The sequence below is a fragment of the Physeter macrocephalus genome, chromosome 11 (genome assembly GCF_002837175.3).
Source record: "Physeter macrocephalus isolate SW-GA chromosome 11, ASM283717v5, whole genome shotgun sequence".
NCBI lineage: Eukaryota > Metazoa > Chordata > Mammalia > Artiodactyla > Physeteridae > Physeter > Physeter macrocephalus.
In genome coordinates, this window is record NC_041224.1 from 47,038,900 (window position 1) to 47,052,973 (window position 14,074).

The 14,074-nt window shown below is 34.6% G+C and overlaps 1 protein-coding gene across 1 annotated transcript in view; it reads right to left on the reverse strand.

The window, feature by feature from the left end:
• WDR72 (WD repeat domain 72) overlaps window positions 1–14,074 on the reverse strand; it is a 220,168-nt gene that overhangs the window by 128,646 nt on the left and 77,448 nt on the right. Inside the window, exon 14 of the mRNA XM_055087953.1 lies at window positions 10,840–11,042. Coding sequence (XP_054943928.1) covers window positions 10,840–11,042 — 203 coding nt within the window. The remainder of the gene's footprint in view (window positions 1–10,839; window positions 11,043–14,074) is intronic.

The following is a 14,074-nucleotide window of genomic DNA, read 5'->3' on the forward strand; positions in this document are numbered from 1 at the left end:
GAAGAGAGGACAACACAGGAACCCAGCCATGAGAGAAATCTGGCAGGTCAAAGTCTGGCTACAGGATCTATCCACAAGTGGATTCAGCTATATTGACACTGAGAGAGCAGAGACAGGAACCAGAAAGTCTCAGTTCCGTCTCTGAACCGAATTTACTGTGTGATTCAATCAAGACTGGGCTCCAAAATTCTTCTAAGAAAGGAGAGAACAGATAATTTGACCACTTCTGGTTCTAACAGGCTACAATGCTAAAACTAGGAATAAAGGGTCTGATGAACCTGTCTCCCTCCATTACTACTTTTTATGCATCCAGATTATTATTTTAGTTCAAGGAGCAAAAAAGGAAGTAAGACATTTGCTACCAGAGAGTAAATGTAGAGGGCCAAGTTTTGTATAATGAGACCTCTAGTGGGAGCTGGGAAGAAAGTAGTAAAGGTGAGTACAACTTCATATTTTGTAAGCTTTCATAGTAGCTTTCTAAAAACCAGCAGGTCTCAGACAACAAGTGAAGAAAAAAGAATAAAACCTAAAATTTTCAGTTATATTTGGATGTGCATGAAGTTAAACACGTGTATAAGAAAGGCTCTGCTGCTCACAGCAGCCTCTTATGACCATTTTTTAAATATCTGATAGGAATAATCATACCTGGACCAAAAGCTTATGCAGGATATTTCAATTTAGGATGAAAAAAACTGTTTCCAGATTAATATGAGCTTCATAGTATGTAGAAAATTACAAAAAATGTAATTTATGTCATTATTTGTATTTAATGTCATGAATGCCATTTCGGGATGCAGAGAACTGGTTGTGCCTTCAGGACGTCACTATTAAAACCCAATTCAGAAAAATGGATGAGAATATTAGCTGGATATATTTTTCAGTAAGTTCATGCTCTTAGTTCCAATGAATAAAGCTAAAGTTTGTTGTTGTTGTTACCATTTTTATTGGAGTAAAATGGCTTTACAATGGTGTGTTAGTTTCTGCTGTATAACAAAGTGAATCAGCTATACATATACATATATACCCATATCTCCTCCCTTTTGCATCTCCCTCCCACCCTCCCTATCCCACACCTCTAGGTGGTCACAAAGCACCAAGCTGATCTCCCTGTGCTATGTGGCTGCTTCCCACTAGATATTTTACATTTGGTAATGTATATATGTCAGTGCCACTCTCTCACTTCGTCCCAGCTTACCCTTCCCCCTTATGGACAACCTGGAAGAAATGGAAAAATTCTTAGAAAAGTACAAACTTCCAAGACTGAACCAGGAAGAAATAGAAAATATGAACAGACCAATCACAAGCACAGAAATTGAAACTGTGATGAAAAAATCTTCCAACAAACAAAGCCCAGGACCAGATGGCTTCACAGGTGAATTCTATAAAACATTTAGAGCAGAGTTAACACCTATCCTTCTCAAACTCTTCCAAATATAGCAGAGGGAGGAACACTCCCAAACTCATTCTATGAAGCCATTATCACCCTGACACCAAAACCAGACAAAGATGTCAAAAAAAAGAAAACTACAGATCAATATCACTGATGAACATAGATGCAAAAGTCCTCAAAAAATACTAGCAAACAGAATCCAACAGTACATTAAAAGCATCATACACCATGATCAAGTGGAATTTATCCCAGGAATGTTAGGATTCTTCAGTATATGCAAATCAATCAATGTGATACACCTTATTAACAAACTGAAACATAGATGCAAAAATCCTCAACAAAATACTAGCAAACAGAATCCAAGAGCACATTAAAAGGATCACACACCATGATCAAGTGGGTTTTATCCCAGGAATGCGAGGATTCTTCAATATACGCAAATCAAGTTGCCCACTCTCACCACTATTATTCAACATAGTTTTGGAAGTTTTAGCCACAGCAATCAGAGAAGAAAAAGAAATAAAAGGAATCCAAATTGGAAAAGAAGAAGTAAAGCTGTCACTGTTTGCAGATGACATGATACTATACATAGAGAATCCTAAAGATGCTACCAGAAAGCTACTAGATCTAATCAATGAATTTGGTAATGTAGCAGGATACAAAATTAATGCACAGAGATCTCTTACACTCCTATACACTAATGATGAAAAATCTGAAAGAGAAATTAAGGAAACAATCCCACTTACCACTGCAACAAAAAGAATAAAATACCTAGGAATAAACCTTCCTAAGGAGACAAAATACCTGTATGCAGAAAACTATAAGACACAGGTGAAAGAAATTAGAGACAGTACAAACAGATGGAGAGATATACCATGTTCTTGGACTGGAAGAATCAACATTGTGAAAATGAATATACTATCCAAAGCAATCTACAGATTCAAAGCTGAAGTCTTCATACATACATTTTGTTTTTACCAACATAGGGGAAATATTCCATGAGAAGAGATGCTTGCTCTCTTTTCTGAGAATTGCTTCCTGTTACATTTTTGCATTTGCTGCTCTCTTAGGGCCAGTTTCAACATAAGTCATTGGTACAGAAGGAGTGCTCCTGTTGGGATTCCTTTAAATGGGTCCAGATGGTACTCTCAGTCTATAAGGGACATTACCAGCTTTCAAAAAGAAAGATTTTATTCTCTTTCATTTCTTTCCTGTTATAAGCCGCTAACCCTTTTAGTTAACTCAACATCTGAATTTCTATAAACTTCATTTTTCACTCCTCAAAATATCATCCATTGTGGTAGTCATCAAAAATAGGATATAAACAGAAAATATTCCTGATGTCAGACAAAGACTTTGTTACCAAGAAAACTCCAAGTGTCTGTAAGGAGTAACATTTACCATCATTTTTTAATCAGAACCAGCAATTTGTTCAATAACAGAACATCTAAATCCACTGGAGTGAATTTGTATCCCAGAAGACTTAGACCTCTTTCAGTATGTTGAATAGGTCCATCTTTAGGTCCTATAAGAACCTGGCCTTGACGCAAGAGGGAAGAGATATGGGAACATATGTACATATGAACATAACTGATTCACTTTGTTGTAAAGCAGAAACTAACACACCATTGTAAAACAGTTATACTCCAATAAAGATGTTAAAAAAAAAAAAAAACAACCTGGCCTTAACAAATTTGGAAAGTCACAGGGTTTTTGTTTTGCTTTTAATTACAACTGAGAAAAAAAAAATGTAGGAAAGAAAAGAAATGAGGGAGAAACAAAAAGTCTCTAAATGGTTATGGTGGGTAATATGGTAGGTACATTATTACATAATATATATTTTCTAAAATATCCCTATAAAATTATTGTGCAAATGGTGTCAAATTTAAAGACATGCTTTAATAAGTTATGCTACTCTGTCCCTAGATTAATCTAAATACAAAATAAAACTGCCTGATATGTTTAACATTTCTTCATGTTTCTAAGATAGAATCCTCACCCACAACTCAATTGATGACTATAATCAGAATATTTAATTCAAGAGAAAAGTTATAATCCTAGATTCCCATGTTTCTTACAGGATTAATTAATATTGTGGGGGTGGGGAAAAATACTGAGGTAAATCTAGGCTAAATCTAGCGCTAAAGAGCAACATAAACATTTATTCAGTGAAAAGATTTACTTTAGAATTAACAGAAGGGATAACATTTTTTGAAACCAACTAAAATCAAAGCAGAACAAACCCTTCTTGAAGAAATGAGAACTGCCTATCAGCAATTATAAAAACAATAACAGTGACCTTGAATCAGCCTTACAGGTCTTTGTACACAATTATATTATCAGCTTTATGAATTTTCAGTTGCTATCTCAGCCACAAACTCATAAATGCAGAGTTGGTCAGTAATAGGAAGATGGCTACTTTAACAGCTTTCACTGAAAGAGGCATTTGAGAAAGTACACATTCCATCAGCTTTTCCCATGTTAAAAATGACGGTTTTTCAAATCCTGCTTAGCACACCTTAGACAAAGGCTTAACGACATTTCAGGTAAACAATAAAAATTCAAAATCAAGTTCAGTCAAAACTAGAAATAATTTAAATAAATTATATCTGCAACTTAAATAAACTATATTTCCATCAGTCTGCCGAAAGGTTTTTACACCTGGAAATTTTTAAAATTAAATATTGGAATTCGAAGTAAACTCTGGAAATTTTTTTCTCATCTTGAGTATATAATTTCACTGCCTCTTCTGTATCTTAAATATAACAGCTAGCAACAGCAGAGAAAGCCAGTGAAAAAAGTCCTTGTGTGTGGTTACTGTAATTAAAAGATTCAATATCTATTACCGCCAGCCAGGTATCATAGCAACCCTGTATTGCTGAAAACGCTAGAAAAATCTTCAAAACCAGCAAGACTCTGCTTTAGGGAAATCTTCAACAACACGGGGGACATTACTGGCTGTCAACATCTGTGGGTGTTGCCATGGGCACAGCCACAAAGAACCCTGCCATCTGTACAAAAAGGTACACACACAGAGAAGATGGAGGACACAGAAGATAAACTGATAAGAGAATCAAAAAGAAGAAATAATTTCACTGGCAATATACAATAGGCACACAATTTTGAGTCCATGTTTTACACTAATTCTTTTTTATTGTAGCTGGAGAATCCAAATTCAACTTAACTGTAATTGTGACTAAACATGAACCAGGGGGTGGAAATAATATCCTAAAACTCTGCACTTGTACCATTTATCACAAGTCTTAATTTGAAACTAAAGTGAATTACATTTAAAATAATACTTAAACTTCCACTTATAAACCCTTGATAGTTGTTTATAAATCTACAGAAGAGAAAAGAACAGGTTACCATGAACAAGACCCCAATATTGATTTTTCGGCAGTGCAGTAAGGCATCTCCATTCTATTTGGCTGCTGTCAAAGCCACTCTTTAACAGCTGGAGTCAAATTGCACTATTTACAGAAAAAGCCCTTGTCAAGTGGACCATAAGTAGCCTAACAATACGCTATTCAAATGGCACTTTGCCACACAAATTGCTGACTTGATGAATAACCTATGTCAATGACTAAGGCTAATATAAAAGTTTCATTTTTATGAGAGGTTTTACATTCACACATTAAGTAAGCTTTCTTTGAAGAACTATTAGGCTATATATTTCAGGCCTTTGGACGCTGAAAATAATTAAAATCTGTTTAAATACATCAAGGGAACTTGACAACATTAATATGGATCTGGTGTTAACTACATTTGTCACACGAGTCAGAACAGTGCCCTTCTGTTTCTGGCACTCCCCACCGGCACGTGCAGCACAAAGCCGGACTCAGACCAGCCGCGCACCATGAAATAGGAGCATTCTCCTTTTGTGCTTCTGATTTACATGGCCAACGAATGTTTAGATACAAGCAAGGCTTTGAAGTCCTGTGAGGAAATTCAGGGTTGCTTCTGTGTGCGTGGCAGACAGCTGGAGTCATTTAATGGTGTGGGGTTCCTACTTTTCACAGTGACTCTGAGACCTCCTGAATTAGTTTTGGAACAAAGCTGTGATATGCTTTTCAGAGTTTTCCTCAACACTGAGGGAAGTTTGTATCAAAAATGCTTAAACTCATGCACAAAGTAAGAAAAGGGATATCCTTTATAAAACAGCTACAAAAAATTGCATATTACAGAAATTTTTTTGACTTACAGTAGTTAAAATTAGCATATAAAATGCTTATGAGAAATGGTTACACTGTCAAAAACTTGCACCACCTCACGTGTTCAAAAAGGAAATTGACTTCTTTCTCTGCAATTGTATATTTCTCTATTCTCTATCTCACTAGGACAGGTGATATCATTTAGGCACTAAGTTTTGAGTTGGGATTCACTAAATCAAAATACTTAAAACAAAAATCTTAATCCAATGTTAACAGAGAGAAATTCCTATATTTTCATGAAGAGCTGGCATGTCTAATAATAAAAATCTGTTTTCTTTTAAAATTATATAAAATTGATGCAAAATATTGTCTACATTAGAAACAATAGGCATATGCTGTTTATTACATTAAAAAGAATACTGAAAATTAACTACTAATCAAAAATGTGAAAATTATCATTCTGTGTTCAGGATTTATCCCTATATAACACAATTGTTTTCAAATAAATATTATTCTTTTTGTAATAATTCAATTTTGATAATAAAATATAGATAGTTTAATGAAAACTGAGTTAATCTGCAACATGCAATATTGCCACAGTGAATTATTATTTCATATTGATACATGTAAATTCGCAGGTGAAATTTGCAAATTGCACAATTAAGAAACTACTCTAGTTCCATTTTGGTTATGTTTTCGTTTCATAAAATGTAAAAGAACTAATGTTGCATTCCAATAAAATAATATGTAGTAGTGGGATCTGATTTTCTATTGGTGGCCTACCAGTACACCATCTGTGTTTTATAAGAGGTAGCAGGATAAAGCTCTAATAAGATTTTTCAGCAAATGGCACCAAACAGACATCACTCTAAGGTCAACTAAAGGTTAAAAAAATACAAACATATTTCTAGAAAGCTCAACTGGAACGTAAATAAATGTAAATGCATTACTATAATCAATTTTATATATTTAGATAATGATGCATGTATAAGTGCTTTATTTAAAGAAAATTTCATTTTAAAAAATCTTGCTTGGATTAGGAAGCATAATGTGCACATTTGTTTTCCACAAAGGGCAGATTTTCAAACACATCAATTTCAGGAATGCTGTCAGGGAACAGACTTGATAAAAGGGCTTTTGGATTACATTCCTCATAGTGCAGAAGAAGTTGGGATAAGTTGCTTTATTAAAAATATAGATATCTAGGGAGGGGGTAGGTATTGGCTATTTTGCTAGTTCCTCCAAGTACCTCATGATTTCCAAGTCTAGAGAGGACTGACTAGATCAGAAATTGGCAAATAATGGCCAGTGAGTATCAAATGTGGTCTACTGCTTGATTTTGTAAATAAAGTTTTATCAAAACACAACCACACTCATTTGTTTAAGAATGGTCTGTGGTGGCTTCTGTGTTCCAACAGCAGAGCTGAATAGTTACAACAGCAAAAATACGGCCCGCAAAGGCTAAAATATTTACCTTCTCGTCCTTTACAGAAAAGTTTGCTTATCTCTGGTCTAGTTCAACATTTGTCCAACATAAATAAAATGCAAACTGCATGTGTAATTTTAAACTGCCTGGTAGCCATATTGAAAAACATAAAAAGAAACAGGTGCAATTGGTTTTAATAATATATTTTATTTAAGCCTATATATCCAAAACATCATTTTAACATGTGGTGTTAGCCAAATTTCAAGTGCTCCATAGCCATGTATGGTTAATGGCTGCCATATTAAACCATGTAACTAAAAAAGCAACCAGGGGGAGCTGTTGGGGACCCATTCTACAGAAAATCAGGTTGTGTTTTTAAAAGGCATTTCCAGGACATTACAATGGGTCTAAATTGTGGCAGTTAAAATAATCCTGTTTATTTTTTTACTCATTTTACAGACAAGAAGTGTGGAAAAAGAATTTAAAACCAACCAATAGAATAATAGACAAAAAAGACCTTCCCTCGTTAAAATCTGATGAGGTAACGAAGAGTTCTGTCATGTAAAGATGATTTCAGTAAGGTTGTTTATTTTCTACTTTGAAGCTAAATTCCTCCCACTGCAATTTAAACAGTTTTTATCTTGTTTTATCCTCAGCAGAATCTGAGAAAAGCAGTTCCCCATCACTAATATGATATTGTATTCCTTTAAATCCTTTAAGACTCTGGTCCTCTCCTACCCCAAAGATTTTTCTTTGCCTAGCTGCACAAATTCAACTCCTTTGGCCTTTCTAATTGGACCCATTTTTAAAATGTTTTATTGTATTTGTTGTTCTCTTTAAAACCTTCTCCTAAATCTATATGCACTCTTCAAATGCAAGAAGGAAAAGTGGACACAGCATCCTAATAAATGCAAAATATTGCCAAACACAAAGAGCTCACCACACAGATATTACATGCTATTCTTCCGTTTAAACAGTTCATGCTACCATTCGAAAATATTTCACTTGTCTCTCACTGAAGTCCATACCAAAAAATTCTGAAACACAGAGTAACCCTACATAGTTCCAAATTTTACAGGCTTGTTGTCCTTCATTTTTCCCAGCTCTGAAATAAGTGTGATTCAATTCCTCTTCTTTAAATCTGATTTTTTTTCTTATGAAAACTAATGAAGCATTTTACTATATTAACAAAAAGGAGAATGGAGAATTTATAAGCATTCTTGAAATTTTATGCTTATCAAATTCATAAATAAAAGATTAAGATAAAACAATCTTAAAGGCTTAAGTCTAAGACGATGAGAAGAAGATATGCAGTACATAATTGGAGAAGATATAACTTAGGAGAAGCACAAATAAAAATAGCTCTACTCCACAGTAAGCTCAATAATAAGAGAAATAAAGCACATAGAACAAAGGAGGTGATAGTCCTGTCTAATTCAATTCTCCACCTCTGTAGAGAGTAAAAGTTGGAAATTGCAGTCATCTAAGGTAAAGGGCAGCAGCTAGGAAATGAAGTTGGAATGAGCCTAAGAGTAGGAAAACAAGACCTCGGCATTTTATTGCCTCCTGGAGTCAAGAAAGAAACAAAATTATATAAAGAAAATGAAATCTATATCTACTATTATCACTACCTAAAGGGTAGCTCTGAGGTCCTGCAAGAAACAGCAGTCAGTTTACCTTCTGGGAATTAAACTAGTAAAATACGCACTTGATGAATGAGATTTGCTCCTGCAGACCTTAGGCATATGACATGCACGAGTCAAGAGGCATATCCAAATTCTCATCCACTATTCTAGCGTATAATTTCCACTATAAAATACAAATTCTATTGTGAAAGAAAAGCAACAAAGCCACATTAAGATGGGAATGCTTGGCAGTCAGCTGGGCTCACTCACTGGGCTTTATTTACCCCAACCTTAAAATACGTAATAGAAGTGTGGTTCTGTCTCCCACTTTAGGAGACTAAGACCCTATCACTTTCAACTTCAGTTGTGAATGTTAAAAAATTTCATCATATTGATATAATTGTCCTTATAAAACATGACTTCCTGAGAATTCCCTGGTGGTCCAGTGGTTAGGACTCTGAGCTTCCACTGCAGGGGGCACAGATTGGAATCTAAGGTCCCACATGCCACATGGCGTAGCCAAAAGAAAAAAAACCATGACTTCTTTCAAGTTAAGAACATGAAAAACAGATTTGGAAAATCTAAAAACAATTAGACTAAATGAGAAAAGGAAAGAAAGGGAAAAAAAAGCTGCAGCCTAATCACTGGTTTTAACATCTGCAGGAGAAAGCATAAACAAAAGTAGCTGGCCTAAAGAGAGAAATCCAAAATTTAGAAATTTTTCAATGTATATTAGCCTTGACCAAGGGAGATAGTACCCCGATGGGCTGAAAGCAAGGACTGCATTATCTTCTTAGAGCTCAGTGAATGAATACCCTGGGGCTCTGACTCCATGCCCATCAAGGAATCCTCTGCTAAAATTCCACCTCCCCATTCTCCCTCATGCCCTGTAGCTTTGCTACTATGAGACTGTGCTGAGCAATGAACTGCCATCATATTTATCATTAAACATTAAAGAATTGTCATTCTAGTTTAAATATTCATTTCTTGGGTGTTTGGTTAGTATGACTCAGTTCTCAAAAGGTTGACAAACTCTGGCCTCACTGATAAAATCAAAATCTAGTCTTTAAACCTAAAAAGCTGAGGCTCATATGCTGGTGCCCTCACCTCCACCCCTGCAGCTCTGAGGCAAAGCTTAGCAGCCAACTGGACTTTCTTAAAAAATGACACATCCTTTTGCCTCTAACTACATACATACACATGAGATAAAATAAAGTCTTATTTAAACTTATTAATGTTACTTTAAATCTTCATAATATCATTAAAATAATGGAAAATGTTAACAACATATAAATAAAAACCAGCTAAAATTTGACTTAGAAACCCCACTTCTGGAAATATATCCCATTAAATAACACTAAATATTAAAAAAAAAAACTTTAGGTTCATAGTTGTGTTAGTCCTAAACTGAAGCATAAAAAACAATCCATATATTAAGCCACAGGAAAATAATTCATATCAGTATAGTATATACACAGTATAGAGCATGATGCAGCCATTAAAAAGAAATAGACATTATTATGAAAATATATTTACATTAAAAAATACTACATTATATATACGCATATAAATGCCACAGTTGCAACCTGAGGAGGGGATAACTTGGAGGTGTAGATGACAGAAGAATGAAAGAATCCCTTAAAGAAATCAGATTAAATTGCTCTGTCATGTTTAGAACTGAAAAATAATCAAACTCATGCAAATTTCTGTGACACTGGTTAACGTGGCTTGAGAAAATGAATGTAAACTCCATCGTTGTGTGTTAACTGAGGCCTGGAATCCTAAAGAGCTAGTGATCCTAGAGATGCTGAGTATACCAAAAGAATTGCCCAAACAACGATCCAGTTTTTCTGATGTTTTTTGGTTTATTTGTAATCAGCATTTTAAAAAGAGGTCAAATACCCAAGTGAAAAAACAATTGATCCCGACCACAGAATATAATTTTCCCCCCTTTTCATTGAAAACCATCTAGAATTCAAGGATTAATATAAAACTGGCTCAATCTTGATAAGCCAGGCACTGTCTTATCAAAAAAGAATGCTACAGTCATTCAAAAATAATAATCACTCAAAAAGTTATCCTGATTCACCCAAGATTGCTTCGTAGGTACGTCTGGTAGATGCGATCATCTCTGAGTTCTTATCTTTGTGCTGATATTTAATGGCCACATATTTATGAAAGCACATTACTTCTTACTCAGGGTTGATAATGTTCTTCATAAGCAGCAGCTTGATTTGAACTTACCTTACATGAAGACTCCACCTGCAGACCAGGGCAAGGTATTGGCCCAAACTGGTAGGAGCTGGGGGACCTCTGTTCTACACTTTTGTGCTTATGTGTCTCTGAGGCAACTGGAAGTACAGATTCAGGCTTTAGAAGCTGTGAATCATCACAACAATTAAGAATAATCCTTGCTCTTTCTCCCGTTTCATGTCTTTCCAAAGTGCCTGGAAAACAAGATTAGAAATAAAAATTTGTGCAAAATATTTACCCCCGAAGAATGAAAAGAAGAAACCACTTGTAACACAAAATCACAATTCTTTAAGTTATCATGTCTTACTATCTCCTTGCAACCAAAACACAGCCTGGAGCTTCCTCTAAATTATTCAAATCATCATTTTACAAAGGCTGAAATTATAGACTTGAAAAGCTCATCTTCCTCTTTGTGCTTTTTCATCCACTGAAATCAACAGGGCATTCAATAGTCGTTAACAGTAAAATCTCATACTTATTATACAGTATGCAAGTGATCAATAACAAACAACTATGGAATATTTTAGTGCTGTCCCCTAGTGTTCCAACTCACAAACAACAGAGAATCCACAGCGCTTTGCTTGGGTTCCCAACCTTAAAATGTTTCTATTGGTAATACAGCATTTACGTGAATAGGGGAAATAAGAACAGAGATGCCCAAGTACCCTCAGCTTCAGGAATGCAGGCCACTCTAGGGTTTTGTTGCTGGTGGTGGTATTGCTGATATTGTTGCTGTTATATATTTTGGCTTTCATTTCTTATTTTATTCGGAGAGAAAAAAATTATTTTGCCCTCTTCTCTGCCATTCTTGCAGTTTCAGAATTTCAAAATACTGACAAGTTCAATTTACAGTTAAAAGGAACAAGTATGAAATAGAGCAAACGTATCAGAAAACAATTCACAGAGAGTGTTTTTATAAAATGCAATGTTATGACACTCAGTGGAATCTTGATAAATATCAATTAAACATGACTACTCTCTCATTTCAATTATGAGTTCATTTGTATTATTCATACTGTATTAAATATATACTCTATATCCTACTAAATAAAGCAGCTAAGGAAAATTAACTTGACATAGAATCTAAACACAGAATTTTATTTCTTATTATTCCTTTCCTGCCAATGAAAACAGAAGCAGGTGTACTATTTGCTAAGAAGGAAAAAGATCATTCTTACTGACAGTATTAATAAAAAAATGATTTAAAGTCATTACGATAAGAAAATAGAAGAATGCTTCTATACCCCTATGTCTTTAGATAGATTTGAAGATTATGACTATTCAGTCCTTACTCATTTCTCCTTCTCTCTTCCATATCTTTCCTTTTCAGCAATAAGCTACCTTTAGTCGGTGCTTTGGATTCTGAATCACTAAGAGCTACTACGCTAAAATATTGGGGAGAAATTTAGTCTCTGGTCTCTTAACAGTGATATCTTTTCATGATAACATTTCTACATTCATAAATTAATATCTTTAACATAAATCTTATAAATGCTACTTCTCTAAGCTCTCCTTTTCCATCAAGATTGATATGTCTTCAACAAGTAAACTGGGCAACAACATCAAGAAAATCCTCTCTCTTAAGGATGACAATAGAAGAGCTTCTCAAACCAAAGATAACAGTAATTACTACAGTTACTACTTCTTCCTGAAAATAATTGTATTCCAGAACTTGTGTCTGAAACATCTAAAGTTCACTGTGTTTGTGCGGAGTCTATAAATACGGTGTCACAATGGGTATTTTCTTCTCATAGATTTTCTGTGGCTACTCAAACTATAATACAGAGTAAACAAGAATGACTCGAGCCTGGTCCCCCTGGAGCTACTTAAAATCTAATGGTAATGCAGAGGCAAGAGACATCTGAAAACTAATTTGTTGTAACATTTAAAGTAACACATAAGTTATTTCCACTCCAAACTAAAAACCTCCCATTCCCACAAATATTGAGCACTTGTTTTTGTAAGCAGTCGTTCCCATCCTGACTAATTATTAAATACTTAAAATAATTAGATCATTTTGTTTCAAAGAACTAGTTGAAGCACAAATGTGATAAGGGGGAGTGGTTACAGTGAGTCAGTTTCTTTAAAAGTTGCCATAGACAAATAAGTAAATTGCATTTTTTTCTCAAAATGGCTGCAAAAATTTTATTTGCTTAATTATAATGACATTCTTCAAGGCATATCTACTCTCTTTTTTCCTTTTGTATTGAAGTATAGTTGATGTACAATATTATGTAAGTTACAGGTGTACAATATAGTGATTCACAATTTTTAAAGATTATACTCAATTTATAGTTATTATGAAATATTGGCTATAATTCCTGGTTTGCACAATATATACTTGTAGCTTATTTTATACCTAATAGTTTGTGCCTCTTAATTCCCTACTCCTATATTGCCTCCTCCGCCTTACCTTTCCCCACTGGTAACCACTACTTCGTTCTCTGTATCTGTGAGTTTGCTTCCTTTTTGTTATATTCACTAGTTTGTTGTATTTTTTAGATTCCACATATAAGTGATATCATACAGTATTTGTCTTTGTCTGACTTATTTCACTTAGCATAATACCCTCCAAGTCCATCTATGTTGTGGCAAATGGCAAAATTTCATTCTTTTTTAAGGCTGAGTAGTATTTCATTGTACGTATATACCATACTTTCTTTATCCATTCATCTGTCAATGGACACTTAGGTTGCTTCCATATATTGGCAGTTGTAAATAATGCTGCTATGGACACAGGGGAGCATGTGTCTCTTCAAATTATTGTTTTTGTTTTTCTCATTTATATACCCAGGAGTGGAATTGTTGGATCATATGGTAGTTCTATGGTTAGTTTTTTGAGGAAGCTCTATACTATTTTCCACAGTGGCTGCACCAAGTTACATTCCCACCAATAGTGCAGGAGGGTTCCCTTTCCTCCACATCCTTGCCAACATTTATTTGTGTTCTTTTTGATGATAGGCATTCTGACAGGTGTGAGGTGATATCTCATTGTGGTTTTGATTTGCATTTCTCTGATGATTAGCGATGCTGAGTGTCCTCTAATGTGCATAGCCATCTGCATGTCCTCTTTGGAAAAATGTCTATTCAGTTCTTCTGCCCATTTTCTAATCCAGTTGTGTTTTTTTTTTATGTTGAGTTGTATGAGCTATTTATATATGTTGGATGTTAACCTCTTTTCAGTCATATTATTTGCAAATATTTTCTCCCATTCAGTAGGTTTTCT